The sequence below is a fragment of the Euprymna scolopes genome, chromosome 1, assembly GCF_053919585.1.
Source record: "Euprymna scolopes isolate OS-2025 chromosome 1, ASM5391958v1, whole genome shotgun sequence".
NCBI lineage: Eukaryota > Metazoa > Mollusca > Cephalopoda > Sepiida > Sepiolidae > Euprymna > Euprymna scolopes.
The window spans coordinates 179,968,819-179,995,772 of NC_136482.1; the positions used below are offsets into that span (position 1 = coordinate 179,968,819).

Sequence of the window (26,954 nt, forward strand, 5' to 3'; positions counted from 1 at the left end):
CTTTTGTATGAATTCAGCTATCGTGAACTTAAATAGGAGGTCACTTTTGTTGGCAACCACAAAACCAGAAAAACTCGCTGTGAACAATTGTGCAACAATTCAGCATGTTTTCATTTCTTGTAAGTAGGATATGATGTCGGGTATATCAAGGTTTTCAAATGGTTTTTTTAATGTTTGATTTGTAGAAGCATTGTCTAATAAAAAGAGCCACCAAAATCAAAATTATTTTATAGTACATGACGTTTGGTATATCTGCAGGTTTGGGCTTCTTGTTTGAATATGAATAATAACTCTTATGGGACACTGCATTGTCTAGATATTAGAACCAATTTTTGCAGGATCTTATAATTTTCAGAAGTGGGTTTTAAAGATTAACAGATACAAGAGAAAATCAGGAACGAAAATGTGGAGAAGGAATCGCGTATGTACTCACGGGTTGGGATAATTCCCATCTGGTCCTGATATGAATAATGCAATTCACAATGGTATCACAGTCACTATGGATGAAAGACAACGGTCCGGTTTCATTGGCAATGGTAAGTGTGAACTGGTTGTCATCAACCAAACACACCTGAAAAAACAATCAAGTATTTATAAGATTGGCCCATTCAATTCAGAACAACAGCTCAACAAATGGACAGAAAGCTATTTATAGAAATGTGGCTGCATCTATAAATACTATTTTTAAACTTAAACATGATGATCAACAGACCAACACTTAGATATTTGGATGGAGTGAAAATAAAATAAGATTTATTTTCTCTTGTAAATTTATTATTTTAAAAGAAAATTTGTCAAAAACAATTTGGTTTTATATACTCATTTGTGATCTATTTGTGTGAAAAAAAAAATTCAAGCTTTTAATTAAATCTCATAACTAGTTTCAAAATGTAATCATTCTAGCCATAAAATAATTTATTGGTTATCAATAAATAATAATAAAGTTTGTTTAATTTGGGTGCAAATATAATAACTTGGTTTTGTAAAATATCAAAGGATCCTTTTTAAAAATAATTTGTAATATTAATCTTTTGGAATTATAAAATAGTTTGTTTTTTTTTTTTTTTTAAATTTGCAGAGTGATTAATAATGAAAAATTTCTGACAAAAAAAAAAAACATTAAAAAATCATAATCAACACTTTATGATTATTTTATTTAGAGAGCTAAATTCAAATTTTTTTTTTCTGCTGCTTCTGGAACGTATATATATATATATATATATATATATATATATATAAGTTTAGTGGTTATATTTAAATTCTGAAAAAAAAAAAAAAACAACAACATATAGACACATATATTCGAATTAAGAATTTATTGTTTGACAAAAGGAATATATAGAAGGGGGTTATGTTGATTTCCTTAATCCATGGATTTTCATTATTGAAAATCCATGGATTAAGGAAATCAAAATAACCCGCTTCTATATATTCCATTTGTCAAACAATAAATTCTTAATTCGAATATATGTGTCTATATTTTGTTTTTTTTCAGAATTTAAATATAACCATTAAACTTATATATTGCTCTATTCTTAAATATTGAGCTTCTCCTTTTTGGCTAGGATCGCCCTGAAAGTATTACTTCAAGTAATATCTATCAGGATTTTTCATCTGATTTCTAATCAGTGTTTCACCTCGATTATATATATATATATATATATACACACACATAGACCAAAGTGAAAATATTGCTTCTTGTTCGAACATCATGCAATCACATACATAGTTGTCTTAAGCCCAGATTTTATTTTGTAATCACAATCCGATCTGCCTGCACAACTGAGCTTAATCTTTATTTATTTTGTCATGTCCTGTCCGTCCACCAACCACTTTGTAAATTCACCTACATAAGATAGAAATTATATCAGCAAAGACATTTTAGTAAAACAAACTCACAAGTTGCTTGATTCTTTGTTTTTAGGTGATGTTCAAAGATTGATGAGCTCAACTTTTAGTAAAAATCATTCGCACACACACTGTATTTAAATCCATCAGCAGTTTCAACAGTTACTCTAATCAGATGTGCAGGAAGTGGTTCAAAAGCAACTTGCCTTTCTTTAAAAACATCTAATTTAACCTCAATCTTCCACAGAATGTTTTCGGACAGTGGCTTACATTTATCCACATTAATAGTCATAGTCTTGAAATCATCTTTTAAGACAGTTTTAAAAAGCTTTCGTTTGGTGAGTGTCTTATAAAATTATTACTTAGAAAATCATTCATCTTTTATGATGAAATCAGTGCAATTGACTGATGATTAATAAATGTGAATACAAGTGAAAAAAATATCTTCACTAACAGATATAAATAATAAGCTTAAAAATCAAATAACTAATTCATCAACAGATTTTGTAATGAAACCAAAGGAACTTAAGAAAAAAAAGAAAAAAATATTCTAAATTGAGTTACAAAAGCTAAAAGTAAAAAAAAAGAAAAAGAAAAACTTACCTCAACGATTTCTGAGGCATAGTAAACATCATTGAGCAAAACTTGATGACCAAGCACTTTGCTGCGCTCGGATGATGTCACCTGGATGGCATTTGGCCCAACCTAAAATATACAGTATTGTTATCAATATAGACATATAAACATAGACATGGTTAGCCTTTATAACTTACATTATCAACTGTTTAGTAATAACACAACAGAAATGCTAACAGCTTACAAGAGAGTTTTAAGAAAAAAGACTTTAAATAAGCACATACTAAAAAATATTGAATAAATAAAGGCAGTGCTTATCTAGAATTACACTTTAAAAAAATACAGAAAAGTTTTATGTACGTATTCATCATGGAACAGACGTAATATTCCCAAAATCATACATTGATTAAATTTTTTTTTTAATACAGAAAATCATTTTTTTAATCATTTTTAACAATTTTAGGAGTAAATTGTAATCAATACAAGGCTAATTTTGATCTCAATAAGTCAAATTAAGTTGTCTCCCTGTTATTTATGACCAAATATTGCCAAAAATTATTAATTGCTAAAAGTCGTAAATCTTGATTTTCTTATTAAAAAAAAAAAGAGAAAAAGAAAAACAAACTATCAATTTATGTGACTTTTGGAATATAACATTTTTGTTCCTTGATGGATACATACATACATAAAAATTTGTATTTTTTATTATCAAGTCGAATTCTAAGAACCATAAAAACATTGATATACTAAAGTTTATTGAGAATTATTTGGAACCATTTTAACCATAATGAAAAACCAATCTTTTAAAAATAGAATATTAACATTACAAAAAAAGAAAAGAAGGTAATTACCTTGAGGGCCACTTTTGTGTCCTTATGAGATAATTTTAGGGCATCTTTATAAACTTTCAAGTCTTCCTCTAGAGCCAACGTTGTTCCTGGCATCTTCCCAGAATTGTCTGTATCAATATATTCATGCAAATGCGAAGGATGTTCTATAAACTTTAACTTTCTGCTATTCTGAAAGATAAAAAATATGTTGCATCATTTTTTTTTGTCAAATTCTCAATTTCATTTCTAGCAGCGTATAATAATCACATATGCTAACATAAAAAGAGTCATCAGATTTGCTTTAACATCTGTTTACATGTTGGCATGTACAGAATTATTTTTACATCAGTTCAATTAAGAAATCACCATACTACTAAAAGATGTAACAGCAAAAACTTCCAACTAACACAAAATATTTATTATACTAATTTACATCCTAACCCGATAAAGATAAAAATTGTTTCGCTAGTGTTTCCACTAATATTCATATAAAATTATAGAAGTTTAAGCAATAATTTTATTTTTCATAACTTATCATTCCTGATGACCTATGCTACAAGTTAAACTACTTAAATATTCCCAATGATAGAAAGTAGATGAAAAAAAAAAAAAAAAAAAAAAAAGAAAACTGAACAAAAAACAAAATCATAGCCAGGTTAGTAAGATTCTGCTGCCAGATTCTCTAATGAATACAAAATAAAAAGTGTTATTGTGCGAATGATTTTGTGTTAGCAGATAAAGCAATCACAGCTGAATGGCAAATTAAATGTAGAGGAGAACCTTCCAGAACAGACAAACAAAATAAAATGGCTAATTTTATACAAAACCTTTTCCAGGTTTTAGTCACACAATTATGCATTCATTAGTGCAATATGAAAGTCAATTTTTGTTGTCATATTTGTAAGCATTCAGTACACAAGAATTGCAGTGGAATTACAGGTTGAGAGATGATAATTAGTTTGTGTGCAAAACGTATAAGATAATAGAGATGAATGAAAATATGAGGGTCATCTCAAAAGTAAAGGCTATTTTTTTAACTCAAAAATTAAAATGTTGAAGAACTACAAATACAGGAGTGGTACCATTAAATCGAGCAACCTTTTGTGCTTCAGAATTTATTTTTCCACAGTCATCAACATTCTCAATGCACTTTTGCCAGCAATGAACGATGCTTCAGTCGTAAAAGTCCGGAATGTGCTTTGTCATTCATTTCTGTCGCCACTCTGAAATCGACAAACCCATCTAATTGTGCTATGATCAACTGCATCAATTTCATAAACGTTTAACAGGTGCCAGTGAATGTTGATTGGTTCAATTTTTTTTCTGCATGGAGAAACCTTACAATCCATGACAAGGGTTTCTTTTTTAGAGTTTCGCACCATCAATATCAGCAACAAAGATGAAACTTTCAGGTCATGAATGCGCAAGTTCAATAATCATAACAATGCAAATTCTCCCTCATTCATTTGGGCAGAATTAAAAACAAAAATAGGAGGCATTACTTTTGGAACATCCCTTGGATGGCAAGGCCATTAAAGTTGTTTATATTTTGTTACCTTGTTAATACCATTGGAGCACAGGATGGAGCAGGTACTAGTGTGATTGCTAAAGTTAGGAGTTGATGAAATAAGTTCAAGGAACTTTTGTCATTACTAACAAAGCATTATGACTGTTGAATAAGCAAAGGGTCTATTAGGCATGTGTGATGAGATATGAAAGTGAAACTTAACCAGTGATGGTTGAGGATGGGAGTTGCATGGAAAGAAATGATATGAGAATGATACAATGAATGTGTAATGTGAGTCTTAAAAACAGGTTCAGATCTGATGACTTCAGAGTAAGATTGAATAGTATAGAGAGATATGTATAGAACAGAAGGCTTCATTGATATGGTCACATTGAAAGAATTGATGAGTGTTCTTTGATTAATAAATGTAGAACAGTTGAAGCAGCAAGATAATGTGGCAGGGGAAGGTCAGGAAAAGTGATAATGAAAGATTTTATAGAAAAAACGGGATGAAGATCTGATCAGAGGCTAATTTTGAAATCAATTTCTAAAAGCTGCCCAAATATGATGAATATATTTTCAGGACACAATGCAGAAGGTATGGTTAAAAAGTGGAAGAGTTTGTCCAGGTAGCATGAAACAAAGTGCAGCAAGCTTAAATATCGTTTAATAATTGCATCCATCTTGGCAGGAGGAAGACAAGCTTACTGCTACAGCTTGAAATGCATCCATTAATATTAGAAGAGAGAGAATAGCTGCTTATACGGCATTGAGCTCATTTGTTTGTAATTAATATCTTGTTGTGAGTCTTGTTTGCAATGTTAAAACAAAAATACAACTTTGTATGGAGGCGGCAAGTTTATAGAGACTTATTGAAACACTTCATTATTCAAACTTTAAAAAAAAGAAAAAAGATCTTGCTGACGTTATTATAAAACAACTTTATTATATAGTAACTAATATTTATATATATATATATTTTACAACAGTTAAGAGAACAATCAAAATGCAGATTTTTTTAAAATAAACAATTTATTTGAAATTTATATTTTCAACCCGTATAAAAGTCTTTATCAGGAAATAGTTTTTTGTTTAGTGTGGGATGTTGTTATTAAGCCGTATGAAGTCTTTGGTTTGTATTAAGGATAAATTCTTTTTTTTTGGTGCATGTCCGAGCCATTGGTTTAGGGTCTTGGCATGCATGAGTAATTAAGTTTTATAAGTGACTCCATCGTCTGCATTTTCTGATGCAGACTCTTATGTATGTCGAAAATTTGAATTTTAAATAAATACATAAATACATTTATTTAAAAAAAAAGAAATCTGTATTTTGATTGGTCTCTGAACCGTCTTTAAATATCTTCAGTTACGATGCTTTCAAACAGTGAAGATAATCATAACACTTAACATATATTTATTGACAACGAGGATAAAACAGAAGAGAAAATTAAAACAATTTACAATAACTATTATATTCAATGTTTAGGAAACAAATTGATTTGTAAAATATTTTCAAGTAAAATGATTTACATTCCATCAAGACAAGAATTTGATTAAATATACTGAATATTTTCATTTTATAAAAACTAGATAATCATTTCAATAAGATATTTGTATACCATTAAAACATTGTCACATGTATATATGAACTTCATTTTTGTATTTGAAAAATAATATATAATTACCTTTAAAGGTGCCAATATTCTGTCATGATATTTGGTGTACTCTCTGACCCATGAATTACAATTATAGATGTAGGCAGCAAATATGTTTTGGTTGACAACCTCTGGCATCACAACAAACCATTTATTTAAGAAATCAGTCTAAAAACATACAAGAAAACAGAGCCAAATTATGGCAGATGTATATCTTTCAAACTGCTTTATGTCAATGACTAAATCAACAATTTTTTTGTTTTCACAAGTGACCCAATGGTACATCTGTCAAAGCAATAAACAAAATGTTTGTTCTATAATAAGATTTTAAATATTACTTTTTATATACTAACCAACATTTTTTTATGAAGAGAAGAGTTTATGGATTCTTATTTTGAATTTGACTTAAAAAACAAACACAAATATTTGTGATGTACTTAGCCATCAGGGAACAAAGATGTCATACATTCAAAATCATGTAAATTAAAGTAGTTTTTTTACTAAGAAAATAAAATTTTATTTTGAAGCAAGACACTATTTTTTGATCAGCCATGTTTTATAAATAAGGGGGAGACAACTATTCAAAGTATTGAGATCAAAATCAGGCTTGTAATGGATACAATTTACTATTAAAAAAATTGCTAAAAATCGTAAATTTTGATTTTCTTAATTAAAAAATAAAGCTACTTAATTTACATGATTTTTGGAATATAACATCTTCCTTCTATGATGAGTACATACAAAGATATTTCTGTATTTTTAGATTTTTAAAAATTAAGTCGAATTCTAAATAAACGATTCATGAGATTGATAGATTGCGAGTTGATGAACAATATTATGAAAGAAGTGAGAACTTCTTAAGAATGTTTTATTATACCTCATTTTGGTATTTCTTATTTCAATAAAAAATCTCATTTCAACATTTAAAAATGAACATTCAAAATATATAAATATACAATTACCTACAATCTACTAAAATATATAATGGCAATATACAGATAAACTTCTAAAGGATTTTATCAGATAAACATTTGTACATTCATTCCTTTTACTATTATTTCAGAATTCATGCTGTTTATTCTTACAGTCTTCTCCACGAACACTATTTTCAACTTTATCAGGTCATTTGTTTCAAAAACATTCAATGTATAAGAAAAAAGTTTTTATTTAAAATTCAACCTAATTAAAAAATAAACCCACAGAAAAATCTTTATATAATGTGCCATGAAACAAATGTCAAAGTCCAAAAATCACATAAATTAATCAAGTAGCTTTATTTTTATAAAAAAAAATCCTTTTTAAGTGATTAATGGGAATTTGTCAACATTATAACAAACCTAGTAACTATGAATTGTTTAGTTATCTAGCTTGGATTTTTTTTATAATGGTGGGGGTGTAAGATAGTTACTTCTCAGCTACTCATAAAATTTGGTTTTCTTAGTTAAAAAAAAATACTTGATCAATTTTTGGAATAGGACATTCGTTTCATGATGGGTACACACAAAGATTTTTCTATATTTTTTTTAGGTTAAATTCTAAATAAGAACCGAAAAATATTTTAATTAATTTAGTATTGAAAATCTGGTCAATAAATCAATAGAAAACAATCTTTGTCAAGTTGAAAAAAAAAAAAAAAAATTTCTTTACAATCATACCAATTTGAATGCATTTCAGATTTTCAATGTCTCCTTTGGCTTCATCATAGCCAGGCATGGCACATCTTTCTTAGACTATGTCGCTTGCTATGCCAGAGTTGGCAGTTATAATCAAAAAGCGTAAACCAATTCAGAGGATGAAGCACCTGTAACAGCAGCAGCAGATACAGTCACAGCTTATGATTTTTAATATTTTGTTTTGTACCATTACTGATTGGTTATAGCAGTCAACTTCCTTTTTGGTTAACCCTAACCCAGACGTCATCTCTCTGGCAAGCTGGACACGTGACAAAGTGCATAAAGGTTAAACCACGGCAACTGTTCTCTTTTCTTCCTGAACCCTAGACTGACAACAACTACATGTGGCATGGACCAATCCTCATCTACTCTCTTGGGGCGTCACACAACCCACCCTGGCCTTTGGGCCCGGGGTTTGACTAAGACGTGAATACAAATAATCCAACATGGCTACCACTGCAACTGGACTTCAATACGATACATAAATGAACTTGTATCTTCCTACAGCGCTGTCGCCAATCTTTCACGCTTTTACTACCAACTTCGAAGAGACAATACATCATGGCTATGGACCGTAACTTCAACAAACACATGTACTCTTCTCTCTTTTAACAGGTCGGCCTAATCATTCATCAACATCTTTACATAGGAACTCTTCCGAATACCAACCATTTTCATACAAACCTACTAATTTTCATACAAACCTACTAATATTAATTAATGATTAATGAAGATAATCAATAAAGTTGTTTTTAAATGTCTTCGTTTTTACACACACATGCACAATGCCTAGGGTAGAAGTTGGGGCCTCACAATTCCCTAGTTTGGTCCTCTTTTTGAAGAGGGGAGAAATTACCATATGCCAACAGCAAACCTTCCCTTCACTTGAGAAAGGAAAAGTATGACATAATACGACAACAGCAAAAGATGAAACACTGCATCAACAGTATCAGGCACAGCTAGGGAGCAAGTGAAGAAAAAAAAAATGGTCAAAATTATTTCTTTACAAGTAATTTTGAAATAATTGATTAAGGATCAATATAGAGAGAAAAACAAACAAAACCTCAAAACTTACCCTAAATCTGTTTTCTGAACAAGTATGTGTAAAATCAACAACCAATTCAAAAGGGTTATTATAGAATGGTTTCAATGTAAGCAATATGTGATATATCAGCAGGTCTCCATTTATCTCACCAACTCTGAATAAAAAAGAAAAATCATTTGAATTTCATGATCAACGGACAAAAAAAAAAAAAATAGCTAAACATATCAGCTGACAGTTTTTAAGGGGCACAATTTTAATTCTGACGCGTTTCTGTTAAACAGGACAGATTTGCTTCGTCTATAATATTTTAAAAGGAATGAATTCACGAACCATGAAGTAAAAGAAAATAAAACAATCTGATGTGAATATAGAGCAACTCACACATTTTAACATTTCATTTTAAAAAGAGCAAGAAGTTTCAAAATGTAAATGTTAATAAATACAGAAATAGCATTTCCAATTTATATCATGTATAAAAAAAATACTTTTAAAACATGTTTCTTTTTTTGTTCTTAAATTTGCATGGGATTACCAATTTGGGATCTTAAAACAAATGTTTAACGAAAATACATATGGAAAAAGGGTGCAACTAAAACATCTATAGACAAACTGTATTTCTTAGTAATTATAATGTCAATGTAGTATACATGTTACTAATAGCAGATAGAAAATGTAAAAACAGAATACTATAATTGATTTTTTTTTTTTTTTTTTTTTTTTAACTGGCTAACATTTTTAAATAGTCTGCTGCACAATTTATTGCACATGTCGGAATGCATAACAAAACATTGTAGTTACTTTATTATATTAAGATCACTCATTTGATGACGATGTGAATCTCTATTATTTCTGCATCTAATTCATCTAATAATTTCTTTCTCAATCGATTACAAAAAGGGAGGATTCCAAATTCTCATCAAACAATAAATTCTTTTGAACCTTGACTTCATAATCTTCAGCTCTAAAGGTGTTCTTTCACATTGAGCTCTTGGGAAACTAATGATGTGCAATGAACTTTTCTCATCAAATCTGTTGAATGCGCCATTCCTCTTCATGACCTGCTTATTTGTCTCATTTTCTTTTACTTGCTTCTTTCAATTAAAACAGTTATATGTGTTTATTGCCTTTATATTTTATGCAGAATCAACAACTATAATAATAAAGAGATTTTAATTAATGCAATTAGTTTAGATTGTGTACATGATATGCATTAGTATTTTATTTACAATATTTTATTTATAATATAAACAATATAATTATATTTATTATTATAATTTACAATATTTGATTTATAATATAAACATTTTCTAGATAAATATCAAGAAAAAAAGAAAAAAAGAAAAAAAAGAAAAAAAAGAAAAAAAAGAAAAAGAAAAAAAAGAAAAAAAAGAAAAAAAAGAAAAAAGAAAAAGAAAAAAAAGAAAAAAGAAAAAAAGAAAAAAGAAAAAAGAGAAAAAAGAAAAAAGAAAAAAAAGAAAAAAGAAAAAAAAGAAAAAAGACCCACTTGTATCTTCGAGCAATGTAGTAAAAAACTGGAAATCCTGATTTGCTTGTCCCAGCTTGATAAAAAATGTTAAGGCTTTTCAGGGATTTGAATTCATCTTTCTCATGCATATTGTGCTTTGACATGAGTTCTTCAAATCTGGTGCTCGTCATATCCATTGTACTCCACCTAAAATTCAAGGATGATCTATATATATATATAAAACAGGAAGTTTGTATGGTTGTTCTCTAAAGAAATTAATATAGCTGCAAAAAAAATCTTTAAAATAATGAATTAAATGCAACTTTCATAGGGAATTTAACTGTGTGTATAAAAATGTTTAAATCATAAAGACTAATAAGGTTACTTGGTGTTGCATGGGATATGTCAAAATAGATAAACAATGAACATAAGAGAATTAACAAAGTTTTGGTAATTGGTTTTATTCATTGAAAACATGATGCATTTTGTATCTTTTCCCATTAAGTGCCAAAAAAAAAAGTTGCAAAGTGTTTCAAGCTGGGAGCATCCACAATTTACCCCATGGGGAAAAAACAGTTCCCACTGAAGTTGCAGACCAAAAACAGTCAATGTTTTCCCCTAAGAAATAAAGAGTAAAAAGATTTGCAATATTTTGACAAATCATTGGATTCCTTTGACAAGTGACAATAAAAACTGTCAAAAATAGAAGAAAGTAGAGGCAATTAAACCTTTTTGCCAGTTTTTATCGTATAATGCTGATACAAATTAATGTCTTAACAATCTGGATTTTGAGACCCAATAAAAACAAAAAAACATGCAACTTTGTATGAAGTGTTAACAAAAAAAAAAGAAAAGAAGACTGCTTCATGTTTTAAAATAAAAACAATTTGCAAAACTTTGTTTTTGTATTTAAGATTGAGATTATTTTGACATGATGAGGCAGCAGGAGCAGATAACTCTGCTAGTAATGAATATTTGAAATAAAATACAAATAAAATGGCGAAGGATTTAAAAATTAAGATTAAATGCTTATATATGTTAGTATAGTCAACATAAAAATAAATGTATGCGAACTGAGTTTTCCACACGCAGACACACAGACACAAATGGAGGATCTTAAGCTAAACACGATTATTGACCGTCAACTCTGGTAACACCATGCCTTGTCACCAGGGGCCAATGCAACTACGTTCACTCCTATTTTATCTGTCTTCCTCTTTTCACTGGACCTTAGAACAATGCAGATGTGACGGAAATAACTTCCCAGTTCTTGCGATAGCCAGGCCGCGTTTAAACTCTCAAAGAATATTAAGGCCTAAATGCAAGTAACATTAATCATTCACTACAAACTCTTACAAACTTGATTTGTAATTCAATGTAAATAAATCTACATTTGTTTGTTATCATATATCCGCAACTCTGTCCTCTCACAAATGGCAACAGAAATTTTATTTGCTATGATAAAGAAAAAGCAGTTGAGCATTTGAAGTCTGAAATCACTGATCTGCCAATCTTTTGATCCTATGATACTTATTCTTCAAACAGCATTTACTCAGAGTGATTTAAGCTGGTTTCATCAATCCTAGTCACTACATTCCTCACACAAGATGAGCAAGTTTGATAATTCAAAGTCAACGATTGGATTATCTTTAGCCACTCGCTATTCTAACTGCAAACTCCTTAGAGTCAGGGACCCAGGCTGGGTTCTAGCTTTAATCATCATTAGTTAGGTTTTCCATTGTCCATCATACTGCTTTTTCTAGCCCTATAGAGGAGCTAAGGAAACTGTCTCGTATATAAACTCCTAGTTGAGAGCGAAGGGCATTACTCAGCCGAGGATGACGTTCGAAGGAGTTAATTTTGACACAGAAAATAACCCATTAATGGTTTCAATATAATTAGAGAGAATGCATTATTTTGGACAGGACATTTAGAGTAGTTTATTTTTAATATTGAATATCATAATTATTCGATATTAAATACAGATTTCAGTTAAATTCATAAAAAATATAAAAACGTTAAAACAAAAAAGGTCAATGGTATGAGGGAGCGTTCCAAAAGTAATCCCTCTTATTTTTCATTCTGCCTTCATCACAGGAGACTGAAAATTGCATTATTATGATGACTGAACTTATGCATTTATGACTTGAAAGTTTCATCTCTTTGTTGCAGATATTGATGGTGTAAGACTAAAAAAGCAACCCCCTATCATTCATGTATGTCAGAAGCAGAAATGCATCATTGAAAAAGGTGCATTAAGAATGGCGGTGGCTATGTAGAAAAATAAATTCTGGAGCACAAACAGTTGCTCGTTTTAATGGTACCACTCTCGTCTTCATAAATCTCTAACTTTTTAAGTTTACAAAAAAAAAAAAAAAAAAAAAAAAAAAAAAATAGAAAGCTTTATTTTTGGAACATCACTCATAGAAAACACTGAATTATAATAAAAGTTCAAATTTTGTAGATAAATTTGTTTTAAAAAAATGATCGCATTCAAAAAAGACAAGGAAAAAAGGAAAGACAAGGAAAAAAGGAAAGACGAGGAAAAAAGGAAAGACGAGGAAAAAAAGGAAAGACGAGGAAAAAAAGGAAAGACGAGGAAAAAAAGGAAAGACGAGGAAAAAAAGGAAAGACAAGGAAAAAAGGAAAGACAAGGAAAAAAGGAAAGACAAGGAAAAAAGGAAAGACAAGGAAAAAAGAAAAAAAAGAAAAAAGAAAAAAAAGAAAAAAGGGCAGAAAAGGAAAAAAAAGGACAGAAAAGGAAAAAAAAGGACAGAAAAGGAAAAAAAAGGACAGAAAAGGAAAAAAAAGGACAGAAAAGGAAAAAAAGGACAGAAAAGAAAAAAAGGACAGAAAAGGAAAAAAAGGACAGAAAAGGAAAAAAAGGACAGAAAAGGAAAAAAAGGACAGAAAAGGAAAAAAGGACAGAAAAGGAAAAAAGGACAGAAAAGGAAAAAAAGGACAGAAAAGGAAAAAAAGGAAAGACAAGGAAAAAGGAAAGACAAGGAAAAAGGAAAGACAAGGAAAAAAGGAAAGACAAGGAAAAAAGGAAAGACAAGGAAAAAAGGAAAGACAAGGAAAAAAGGAAAGACAAGGAAAAAAGGAAAGACAAGGAAAAAAGGAAAGACAAGGAAAAAAGGAAAGACAAGGAAAAAGGAAAGACAAGGAAAAAGGAAAGACAAGGAAAAAGGAAAGACAAGGAAAAAAGAAAAGAAAAAAGGAAAAAGGAAAAAGGAAAAAAAGGAAAAAGGAGAAAAAAGGAAAAAGGACAAAAGGAAAAAGGAAAAAAAAGAAAAAAGAAAAAAGGAAAAAAAAGGACAGAAAAGGAAAAAAAAGGACAGAAAAGGAAAAAAAAGGACAGAAAAGGAAAAAAAGGACAGAAAAGGAAAAAAAGGACAGTAAAGGAAAAAAGGACAGAAAAGGAAAAAAGGACAGAAAAGGAAAGAAAAGGAAAGAAAAGGAAAAGTCAAAAAGAAAAGGAAGAGAGAAAAGGAAAAAAAGAAAAGGAAAAGAGATAAGGAAAAAAAGAAAACGAAGAGGTGAAGGGAAAAAAGTGAAGGGAAAAAAGAGAAGAGGGAAAAAGAGAAGAGGGAAAAAGAGAAGAGGGAAAAAGAGAAGAGGAAAAAAGAGAAGAGGAAAAAAGAGAAGAGGAAAAAAGAGAAGAGGAAAAAAGAGAAGAGGAAAAAAGAGAAGGAAAAAAAAGAGGAATAAAAAGAGGAAAAAAGAGAAGAGGAAAAAAGGAAAAGGAAAAAAAGGAAAAGGAAAAAAAGGAAAAGGAAAAAAAGGAAAAGGAAAAAAAGGAAAAAAGGAAAAGGAAAAAAGGAAAAGGAAAAGGAAAAAGGAAAAAAGGAAAAAAGAAAAAAAAAAGGAAAAAAGGGAAAGGAAAAAAAAGGAAAAAAGGGAAAGGAAAAAAAAGGAAAAAAGGAAAGGAAAAAAAAGGAAAAAAGGAAAGGAAAAAAAAGGAAAAAGGAAAGGAAAAAAGGAAAGGAAAAAAGGGAAAGGAAAAAAGGGAAAGGAAAAAAAGGGAAAGGAAAAAAGGGAAAGGAAAAAAGGGAAAGGAAAAAAAGGGAAAGGAAAAAAGGGAAAGGAAAAAAAGGGAAAGGAAAAAAAGGGAAAGGAAAAAAAGGGAAAGGAAAAAAAGGGAAAGGAAAAAAAGGGAAAGGAAAAGGGAAAGGAAAAAAGGGAAAGGAAAAAAAGGGAAAGGAAAAAAAAGGAAAGGAAAAAAAAGGGAAGGAAAAAAAGGGAAGGAAAAAAAGGGAAGGAAAAAAAGGGAAGGAAAAAAAGGGAAGGAAAAAAAGGGAAGGAAAAAAAGGAAAGGAAAAAAAGGAAAGGAAAAAAAGGAAAGGAAAAAAAGGAAAGGAAAAAAAGGAAAGGAAAAAAAGGAAAGGAAAAAAGAAAAAAGAAAAAAAGGAAAAAGAAAAGGAAAAAAAGGGAAATAAAAAGGAAAAAAAGGGAAATAAAAAGGAAAAAAAGGGAAATAAAAAGGAAAAAAAGGGAAATAAAAAGGAAAAAATATCCAACAGGACAAAATGACTTACTGTGAATCAAGTGGCCGATGCTCTGGAGGCCCCAAATATGCTAATAATGTTGCCAACTTGTCAAAAGGCCTCCTACCAACAGCTTTATGGTCCCTGAATATGAAATACAAAGAATCTTATGTTTAAAAATTACATCATAAAATTTCACTAATTTTATTAATTGATACAAAAATTATTTAGCATAAAACAGAAACTGAAATCTGCCCAGTACAATATAATTATTAACTGTGTATTTATACTATAAAAGTTGGAAATGGTTAATTATTATTAATAGTTAGGTGCCTCTGAATAAAACTAGATATCAAAAATATGCATTTTAAGTAAAACTGTAATTACTTGCCATGACAAAATTAGTAAAAATTCTTAATATGAAAATTGTTAGAGTAGAAAAATAATTTTAAGTAAAAATAAAATTCATTAAAGAATGCAGTTTTATATTTTAATTTTCTTCTATTGTGGCAAGTTCCAAGTGACAAACTAACTTATCTTCCTTGTTTTCAGTTAACTTTTGCTATTTCAAATTAGAAAATGGCAGATCAAGAATATATGATAACGATTTTTGTATAAAATAGTTCTATCAGATCTACACAATCGTTTTTTGTAATTTAATTTCGATGTGACAAATAATTACATATTTTGATTATTATTTTTTTTTTTTTTTTACATAAGATACATTTTTCTGATATCTAATTATAATGCAAAAACACAGGTAGTTTATTATTTTTCAAGATATTTGCAAACAATTTGATGTTTTGTACATGATTGTATTGTCAGCATATTGTTCCATATCCTTTACAGTCTACAAGAATGCGCTTCACTGTGAGCAAGTGATCAAAGGTATTTTCACCTTTACTTCACTCATCAGTTATGTTTAGATCTGAGATTCATCTTTCTTGTGCTACATTTTCTTTAAAAAAATAATCGCATGAACAAATTTCTTTCAACAATATGAAGCAGAACTTTTACATGAACACTTTCATATCATAATTGTAAAAACTAATCAGTGAAAAAATAAAATATAAAGGTTCTTATATAGAATTCAAAAAATAATATATATATACAGAAAAAATCTTTATGGTGTACATGTCCATTATGGAACGACGGTGTCATATTCTAAATATGTAAATTGATCAAGTATTTTTTAACTTAGAAAATCAAATTTTATTACGAAGCGAGATGTTACTTTTTAATCTCTCATAAATAAGGGTGAGACAACTCAATTCGATCTATCGAGATCAAAATCAACTTTGTAATGGATACAATGTATTCTTAAAATCGCTAAAAATCAAAAAAATTATTTTGTATATATAAGAAAACTTGATCAATATATGATTTTTGGAATATGACATTTTCGTTCTGTGACAAGTACATACATTATATATGTATATATATATATATATATATATATATATATTTTTAATTAAGTTGAATTCTAAATAAGTAGATTCAATTGTTTCCTATTTACGAAACAATTAGTTATTTGTTCATGTGTATTAAGCATATTTTTATATATAAATTTATATTCTTTTCTTTTTTTTTTTTCATTTGCATAATTCAGTACCATGCCTGTGTGTGGTTTTTAATCTCTATGATTAAATCATGTCATTATTTAGGCTTCTATTATTTGGATTAATTAAACTACTATTCTTATCTTGGATGTTTATTTCACGTTTTAACTGATGTAACCTTTGACCTTTCAGCAGCATTTTGTCAAACTCAAAGGAACACGCGACGCAACGTATAAAGGTGTTATGGAAAAATACTAAGTGACTGTTTCCTACAGGCAATACGAAATAAAATAAAAATTACTTAAGACTTCTACCAGACCAGGGTTGATAGAACAAGAACAATTTAGTCTTATTGATTAAATAAAGGTTTGGTTTGAAATTCCATAGTTCAACAAGATGCACCTGAAAAAAAGGTCAGCTGTTACAAACCATTATAATAATAACATTTTAAAATGATGAAATGAAAACTGATTAAGAATAAAATATCAAAAACTTTTCCAATTCATTTGGAACAAACAGACGTCATTTTACTTGCATTGCAGACAATATTTTAAGTCAACTGCTGCTTGTTTTCATTTGAAAACTAATGAAATTTATCCCTTGGTGTCACACACAAAGGAATAATTATACATATTTATATTGAAACATAGTGAATGCATATTATTTGAGATAACCAGAGAAATTTAATTATAACTTGGAATTTGGCATTTGTGAGACATTATTGTGGATAGAATGTGGCAGTTGTAAAATCACCGTCATTTAAAAAACAGTGTAAAACATCACCATATCACATTCGTATTAATGTTTGGTTGCTGGCATGTGTTGGACAACTTATAAATTAACTGTCAAACTTCAAACAATAGAAATCACAATATTGAGGACAAATGTTTGGCATGAAATTTTTGGAAAATTATGTTTTTAAGACAAATTAATTTATCGCCTGACTAGAAACAATCTTTTTTTTTTCTGCATTCATTCTTATGTACTAGAAACCATACACAGATTATAACAAGTGTACGAATACAAAAGTCATTAAGGATGAAAATTAATACCTGCTACTTGACAAATAGTCCCCGATCTTTTCCTGATTATTCCACAGCAAGCGATGCAAAGCAAGAACATTCGCATCATTGATGAAAGACAGATTGTGGTTGCCAGCATCCACAGTCTCGCAGTCTGATGCAATCTCCTTGAAGAATCTGAAACAAAACAAAAATATTTCAAAGAATTTCATCTTTCATACAATTTAAAATTATTCCAGATAATTGATCCCATATATTTTCAGGTATTATTCAAACTACTATTTTCATCTTGGTTATAATCACAACATTATCCAAACTTCTTCAGCTGCATCTTTATTGAACTTTGAAGTCTTCATCAAACTTGAGAATTTTAATTCCAAACTGAACTTTTTATTTAATCCACAAGGCTAGATTGTTCTCATTCTGTGAGCCATAACTGGATAGATGAAATAATCTATAAGTTAAAATTAAATAAAGAATTCAGTTTAAAATTTTATCCAATTTTTCAAATTTGACAAGAAAGTTTCAAAACTGAAAAAAGATATACGTGAATAAGGTCAAAGATACATTGGTTGTTTATTTGCAAAGTAAAAGTAGTAGTTTGAAGAAGGCAAAATGATTGATTCTGAAAAAATTCCAAAATGTGATAGCTTTCTTAACACTGGAAACAGGCACCAGTCTATAATATTAGATTTTTCGACAAGTCTTCATATCTCTAAAAGAGGCTTTGTTAGTTAGGCTGTGAAAGTTGGATGTGAAATGGCATTTTCATTGTTAAAAATCAAAATTGAATTAATTCATCTTACGTTAGATGCACACATCTCTCAGAGTTGATCTATTACAAATTTAAAATAGCATTTTTACCGCTCATGTTGTAAATAGCAGGTTCAGAAGAGTCTACACACCATATAAAAGGCGGTGCCTGTCGATCTGTCCTACTACGAACCTGCATGTGTGCATTCGATACACACGCTGTAATTCTCTCTTCCAACAACTTCAGATTAAAAACAAGTGTTTATTTTTCTAGAGACTACAACTGGTACTCGTTTTCTCAAGGTGAACAGCAGACTTACAAAATGAGATTTGTACCTAAGCAAACTGAAATATTAGTCCTTCAGATAAGAGCCTCAACAATTCACCTTGCTCAGAGAGGTACATCAGCCCAACTGGCTGGTCACCCTTAGAAAAAACAACTGCTTCCTCAAGCATCCAGCATCAAGTGACCCTGCTCCACCCCCTCTGGAAGGGTTAGCTCCGATTGCCTCCTCTTCTCCTCAAATTCTTTCACTCTGGATCAGAAATCTTATATGCTGTCCTTTATCAATGGTCTCCATTCGACCACCTAGAATTTGACTACTCGAGATATCCACTGGAAATGACAGCTAGACAGGGTCTATCTGAAGCCAATCTAGGATTATTACATTTTATCAAATAGGTCAGCTTCACCAACTTCATACCAACTTCAGAAACAGAAACTATTTGCAGCAAACTTTTAGAGTTTTACACATTGCAGAAATAGGTTTTTATAAGGCAAAACAACACCTTGAGATTTCTTTGAATGGAGTCACTTTTCACACAGCTGTAATAAACAGACAACTAAATTTTGAAATACTGAAGAAAAAAAAAAATCAGAAACATGAAATGGTAAAAAGAGCTTACTTGCGGCCAGCCTCAAAGTTAGTCTTCAAGAAGTCGTTAAAAGCTCGCATATGCTGCTCTTTGCTAAACAACAAATGGTTAGCAATATTCTGCATGATCTTACACATGAGAGTGAGACCGCGCTTCACTCTTAGTGTCGGTTCTTCATCGATAATTCCAGATTCAAAAGGAGACACTGAAAGCAGAGAATTTATTCAGATTTAGTAAAAAATAAAAAAATTTTTAAATAAAATAAAATATAAAATAAAAATTTTAAAAAATTAAAAACACAGAATAAAAATAGTTTGGGAAAAAAAAACATATTTGATAATTGGTTAATTGCAATTTATGATAACTTATGGCAAAGCCACTTAAAACTTTTCAAGTATAAAAAATAAAACACCAACTATGAAATGTTTCTAAATTCATTTGAAAATTTAAAAAGTATTTTGAACATTTATCAGATTACGATTAATTCATAATTAATAATTTATAGATATTAAAAAAAAAATTTTTTTAAATGTTAAAACTCTTTCTTAGATTAACAACTCGAGGCCTGGTTAATATATGTCTTGTTCTATTACTGACCTTCAAGGATTCACACCCAAAACTCTCGACAGTTGTAGGATGTTACTTTTAAAGAGAAACAGAAAGAACAGCAAATTGACATAGAATAAAAATAATTGCTTCTCTTTCAATCAACCTGCTATGAAAAAAGCACATTCAGTTTTTTTTTTTTTTTAAGTTCAATTTTTGGTATTGTTTTGCCGATAGTCAAACTAAACATTTTGATGAGAAATAGGTCATTCTTATTTTCTTTCTTTTACTTATTACTTAACAGTTAATGATTGCCTGTAATAGACAGCAACAGCACAAAAATTGACACCTTTTTGGCATTTGAGTACCTTGTGAATTTTTAATACAGTTCTTATTTCAGAAATGATAAAATGATTAGAAAAATTAAGGAGTTTAAAAGGTTATTTAAAATTTGGATTTTAATAAATTATGAAATTCTAGGAATAAAATTTAAAATTTTATTAATTACATCCATGAAGCAGCCAAATGTAATGATAGCTGTCTTTTTTTATTATTTTTGTTTCAACTAATGAATTGCCACTAATCAAATTAAAAAACCACTTGAAGATATAAAAGTTACTGAGAAGGATTGTCACTTGAATAACAAAAAAGTATACTTTAATGCAGGTGTAAAAAAAATATAACTGGCAAATTAAAATCTGCAAGCCAATAAATTTTAATAAATATACACAACATAATGTTAAAATTTGCCTCTTCAGTGACTGAATTTATGGATTTACATTTTAAGATCTGTTTTATAGTTAAGAAATGCATGCTCCATTTAGACAACTTTTCTCATCCTGTTTGTTACATTCACATGTTGGCTGTTGTAACCTACTTCAGATGCATCTTTTTGAATGTCAGAACCTAGTTAAACTTTTAAAAGTCTGTAATTTAGAACTGATTGTCAACCAATGCTATTATCCATTACACCATTAGTCTGAATGTAGGCAATACAATAACCAAGATGAGAATAGTAATCCAAATTATCAATCCTTCCTCATCTCAAAAACTATTATAGAAATACATTAAGAATCCAAAAGTTCATAACTCTCGGAATAATCAGGCCAAAAACAGAACAATTCAAAAAACGGTCATCAGGTGCTCTTTTCATAGCAGAGTGATTGTATAGACGTACTCAAAAAATGAATGAAAATGTATTGAGTGCACAATGTTAGAGAATAAAAACAACATTGCAATCAAAATGTCACCAAACCAGCCTTTGTTATCTGACTTGTCCAGAAATATTAATTTATACAGACTAGCAGTTTTATGTGTCATGTCAGATTGTAATATTGCATCAACATTTCAAATTACCCATAACAGATTTAACTACAAATTTAAAAAGTTGCATTAGTTTCAGACATACTAACTGAAATATCTTAAGTTTCTGTATTGTTTATATTTTTAATTTTTATCATGAAAAGCAATTAGACTATCTGTAAGAGAATCAGTTTTTGTGATCATAGAATCAATTTTATTTAGTAATAGAAAATAAATTTATCATTTTTTTCTTTTCTTCAAATCTAACAAATTTTAATAAATAAATATATATGGAAGTATACACAACATAATGTAATTTAATTCAAATTTGGTTTTACAAAGGTTAAATTTATCCTAAGATCATTTTTATAGTTAAGAAATGGACACCCCAGCATACAACCAATTCAAATCCTTGATTTTATTGCCTCCATTTTCACCACTCTTTATTAATTTCCATTAACAAATATCACTTTGTTTAAAAAAAAACAACTTTTTGCTGCTTTTTCATTTTAAATGAGAAGAAAATTTTTTAAATGCCTATATATCAACATTAGCAGTCTTACAATATTTTTATATGATCGAGTTAATGCCATTGGAGACAAGATGAAACATTATGTAAAGTCATTTTTAGTTTTGTTTCATTATTTTAAGAGATGCCAACCAACCTCTAGGTTATTCAATATAAAAATGCAATATGTATTGAGTACAATTTTTATTCAATCATAGATGGAGGGAAATTATGAGGTCAAAACCATTGCTAATCATTATAGCGAACATAATACAGGTGATAGAATCAAACTCGTTTAATTTTGTACCCCTTTACAGTATCCATCATGCCATGCAAACACCCCTACATATTTTTATGTGTTAGTCTGTTTAAATTGCTTCCCTAATTGTACTAACATGCAGAAGATTAAATTTTGCAGCTCAAATCCCTACATAAACTCCTGTAAACATGATTCCAATTAGCCTTGTTTGGGGGGTATAAAAAAAGAAATGAAGAAAAATAAATTCTGGAGCATAAAAGTTTACTCGTTTTAATGGTACCACTCCAGTCTTCGTAACTCTTCAAAGTTTTAGTTTTTTAGTTAAAAAAATAGGAGACCTTACTTTTAAAACGACTCTCGTACATCAAATAAAAGTTACAAATTAAAAAATAAAATACTCTCCAGGCAAAAACTGTTTGAAAAAGAAATCAGTGACATGACTAAATTTTGTTATACTAAGAAACAAAAAAATTGTTTTAAATATATCTTTTAGAATTTTTAAGCTAACAAACAAAATAAATATTTTTATTTTAAGGTTGTACTTCTTTAAGAAAATTTTATCAGAGAAATTTAAATACCATTGCTTATTCTTAATATTTTGGTTCAATTGGAAAAAATATTGAGTATTTCTATTTAGGTTAAAAGTATAACAAATTATGAAATGTTAAAAAATCACTTCATTGATTATCTCAATTCTTTTAAATCTTCTCTCATTTAATAATAATATATATATATATATATATATATATATATATATATATATATATTGTCTATTTCATTAATACAAATTTTAAGACAGAATTGCAAGATGAAATCTAAAATGTCAAAGGTAACTACAATTGCTATAATGATTGCTAACTAACTTTTAAGATATCGATATAGAATATAAAATGCTATGTATTTTCCTGCAAGAGATAAATGAAATATATGCATCTACCTCTAGTTTCTTTTAGAGTGCAAAAAGGGTAAAATCTAATAATTTATCAGTTTAACTTCTATCGCAATGTTGCATCCCTGTGCCTGTTTTACAAGTACTTTAAATGGAATGTGCTCTAATGATCTCATAACACTTGTGCCCCCCCCCCCCGTGACATACGTATCCCCAATTAACCTAACAAGCAGTAAAACTTCACCATTTGAATGTTTAGGTCTCTAGATGCCATACTCTAATAGTTTCTTTTCTCTGAATGCTAGACTTTGGAATTTCCTCCCTTTCCTGCTTCCCTCACTGTACAAATTTAAATATGTGAATAGACATCTCGCAGCTCAACTTCCTACAGTCCCCTATTAGACATAATCCCAAATAGTAGCCCTTTATGTCCAAGTGACAAGATGGCTTGTTTGAAGTGAAAAATATGCAAACAAGGCGATGCATTCTTGATCATGTAAAAATCAATTGTTGAGATATTGAACAAATTTTTATTAACCTTTTCCACTGAAGGCTATTTTGAATGATTAGTAACGTATTTGTAGGAATAGTGTTGGAGAAATATTTGTAGGAGTAACATTACGAAATAAATAAAATATTTGTGGTCATAACCATGGGAAAGGGATTAGAGCAAATGTAAAGGAAATTTTTTTAACCGAGGAAAACAGACAAGCTACACTGAATCACCAGACAAAAAAGCAGAAGATAGCAAGCAAGGAAGCTATGTTTTTTGTTTGTTTGTTTTGTAATTATTATAGAAGTTAATTTGAGTTGACCACAAAATAAAAGTAGAACAGTAATTCATTAAAACTAAAGTTGATTTTCTCAAAATTATTTACAAAACATTCAAGTAATTTATTATGTTCATATCCAAAATCCAGAAATGATAGGTGACCCTTTCATTTTTAGATGACAAAAAAAAAAAAAAAATTTGACATCTCAGTAATGCCAACACCTGAAAGAAATAAGTTAAGCTAATACCATATCTGCATCACTCAATTACATTTTCTAAAATATAAAACATTTTTTTAATCGAGTTGGAAAAAAAAAAAAAAAAAAAATCCCAAATATATATATATATATATATATATATATATAAAAAATTGCAGTTTCAAATTAACAAAATTTTTCTTCTTTTTATCATTTGGAAATATAATTTGCTAACAATAAGTAAACAAATATACTTTTTCTGCATTTTATTTTTTTTTTATTGATGGTGGGACAGTACTAATGTTTTTTTAATAGTAAACATTATTTTGAGACTTATTTTTGCATTTCTGCATTTTTTGTTTGTTTAATAATGTATAAAAATAATTCATGTTTTGATTAAATTGACTTTGTCAAATTGAAAACTGTATATTTGTTGATAAATGAAAATGGTTTGGAATTTGGCATCACTGGTGTTTCAAATTTAGATTTGATCACAAATCAGTAATTATATCTTCAGTGTTGATCACCATCCTAGCCATAGAATAACGTAGCACGGTTACTCAACATTAATCTGGTTGTGCGATAAAGCAGAAGCTGTCATTGGTATCAAAGACTATCAATGATGTAAATTATGTGAAAGGATTTCATTTGCTTGGAATTTATGAACGCTTTTGCCAGCATAATTTCTATAAATTAGTTTATGATAAAAGTTTGTTCTATGGCATATTTGCATAAGATATTTCACCCTCTTTTTTATTTAGAATTCAACTTAAAAAATAGATAAAAAAGAAGCACAGAAAAATCTTTACGATGTACATACTTGTCACGAAATGAAGATATATTTAAAAAAAAAAAAAAAAAAAAAAAAAAAAAAACCCCAGAGTCCTGCTAGGTAATAAAATTTGATTCTATTAGTTAAAAAAAGCTACTTGAACAATTTATGTTATTTTTGGAATGTGATATTTTCATTCTGTGATGGGTACATACAAAGATTTTTCTGGATGTTTTATATATATACTAGCAGGGGATACCCGGCGTTGCTCGGGTGCTTGTAGGTGTGTGCGTTTGGGGGTGGGGGGAGAACAAAAAGGAAACTTAACCCTGTTTAAATATAAAAAAAAAACGATAAAAAAAAAAAAAATAGCGATTTTAAAAATGGGGGAAAACAAATAAGGGAGGGGGCTTGGTGACAGGTCGGTTCGAACCCGGCGCCTTGAGGCCCATAGGCTAAGACTGAACACCTGTGCTATAGTGACAGTCAATGTAAGAGCGATTAAAAAGTTAATGTCAAACATCACGCTATTTCCCCAGTTTTTAATGAGGTCAAATCGTTTTACTGCAGAATAATTGACGGTGACGTTACATCCAGTTCGAATCCGGTTTCGCTGTTTTTATACTGAAAAGTGAAACCAACATGCGGCGATCCGAATATGTGGAATATTTATCTTTTGGAAGTCGGGCAAATTAAATAGACAGGCGACCCCTGTTGTTAACTCGTAGATATTATCATTTAGATGTGATATAAAGTTTTAAGAAGTGAGTTGATCGATCGCTTCTCGGAAAAATGTCTTTCTCAGACATACACAAAAAGCGAACATACATACATTTTTGCTTTTATATATATAGATATACTTTTAATTTAAGTCAAATTCTAAAGACTACCCTCCTCTTTTGCTTTCTGTCTGCATGACAGCTTTTGTTTGCATAGATATAAAGACAGCAGATGCATAAGTATTAATATAAACATGGTAGCCAGTACATACAGAGTAACAAAAACAAAAATGGACCCCAACTCTAATTAGGCCTCGTTTCTTAGTATTTTGTCCGAATGAAATGAAACTTTGGTCATCACTAGTTTATTATATTCAAAGCATCACATCAAAACACAAGGGTCTTTGGCCTTTTTTCTCCGTTCTACAGCATATGTTCTAGATGGCCTCCATTTAGCTTTTGTTTTTTTGGGTCACCCTGTATTAAGATAAAGCTAAATTTCACATGTAATCGCAGCTTTAAATGGTTACAAATAAAAAAAAAAAAAAAAACTGAATTTCCTTTCAAGCTTTCAAACCACTACTTAAAAAAAAAAAAAAAAAAAAATAGACATCTCAGCCAATGTCAAATTTAGAATTTGGATAAAATATTAAATTGAAAAATATATAGCACACGTGGTTTAAAAAATTGTCAAAAAATATGAGTAATAGTTAATTTATTTTAATACTGAAAATATTGCCAACTAATTTGTAGGTAATGGCAACTCTTTATTAAGGTGAAATTATAATATAATCACTTACATGATAATAGCAAGTTGGTAATATATTTATGAGAACTGGAGTATTTCCTGTCTTCAAGTGACTTAGATTTATTATTTTTTTGCTATTAATGAATTTATGGAAATTAAAAGCATCACATTTTTTTATTAGCATAAAATATTACAAATAAATTTTTTTAGATCATATTTAAAAAATACTTCAATCATTAAATTAAACCCACCATAATATCTTGACAGTTTTTTTGTAAACAAGTAAACCATCTTTTGTTAATAGTCAAAAAAAAAAAAAAAAAAAATTATTTTGTGATCCTTTGAAATTAAAAAAAAAAACATTTAAATTATTAAGTGGGAAGTGCCTTCTAGCTTTTAAATTAACAGTATTTAAAATACTGAATGTCTTGGAAGCTTTTGACATTAAATAATCGTAAAAATAGAGATTGGCTTTAAAAATTAGTTCCAGTTTTAATAACTTAGTTCAAAACCAGCATAGTTGAGATATTTATTGGATCAAAGAAAGTGGTCTCATTTCCTTTTCATTCACCAATCAAGATAATTAAGTAGTGGGAATAGATAAACAGATTTTCTTTTCTTCTCAAATTGATAATATATAAAAGTGATACTTCATACCAGACCTGTAAAATGGCCACTGGTACCTTTTGATTGAGGATGACATTTTTCACCTGGACAGTCAGCAGTTTAAGAAAAATAGCCAATCAAACATTTCCTAAAGAAATATTGAACTTCCACGCTTGAATTATTGCTTAGTTTTTATGAATCCTTTGAAAAATAATACATTTCTACAGTTTTAACAGCACAAGAGATCTACAGAAGCTGCACGGTTTTCTACTCTAATAGCATCTTTTCTTGAATCGAACTGCTAGCAATTGAAATTGGTTGGTGTACGAGTCCAGATGTG

General features: G+C 29.3%; 1 protein-coding gene across 25 annotated transcripts in view; it reads right to left on the minus strand.

Annotated features, from left to right (window-relative positions):
• Nucleotides 1–26,954, minus strand: part of LOC145277800 (neurofibromin-like) — a 345,586-nt gene that overhangs the window by 125,682 nt on the left and 192,950 nt on the right. For 19 of the 25 annotated variants that reach the window (XR_013868231.1, XR_013868216.1, XR_013868230.1 and 16 more), the window contains exons 34-42: nucleotides 19,327–19,501; nucleotides 17,698–17,844; nucleotides 15,138–15,230; nucleotides 10,639–10,824; nucleotides 9,165–9,288; nucleotides 6,447–6,584; nucleotides 3,276–3,443; nucleotides 2,452–2,553; nucleotides 434–571 (exon numbers count right to left, since the gene is read on the minus strand). Coding sequence is in view for 21 of the 25 variants with exons in the window: in XM_080129657.1 (XP_079985783.1) it covers nucleotides 434–571; nucleotides 2,452–2,553; nucleotides 3,276–3,443; nucleotides 6,447–6,584; nucleotides 9,165–9,288; nucleotides 10,639–10,824; nucleotides 15,138–15,230; nucleotides 17,698–17,844; nucleotides 19,327–19,501 (1,271 nt within the window). In the remaining 4 variants the exon portion in view is untranslated. The remainder of the gene's footprint in view (nucleotides 1–433; nucleotides 572–2,451; nucleotides 2,554–3,275; nucleotides 3,444–6,446; nucleotides 6,585–9,164; nucleotides 9,289–10,638; nucleotides 10,825–15,137; nucleotides 15,231–17,697; nucleotides 17,845–19,326; nucleotides 19,502–26,954) is intronic. The other 6 variants (XM_080129724.1, XM_080129705.1, XM_080129732.1 and 3 more) reach the window with 1 other exon arrangement.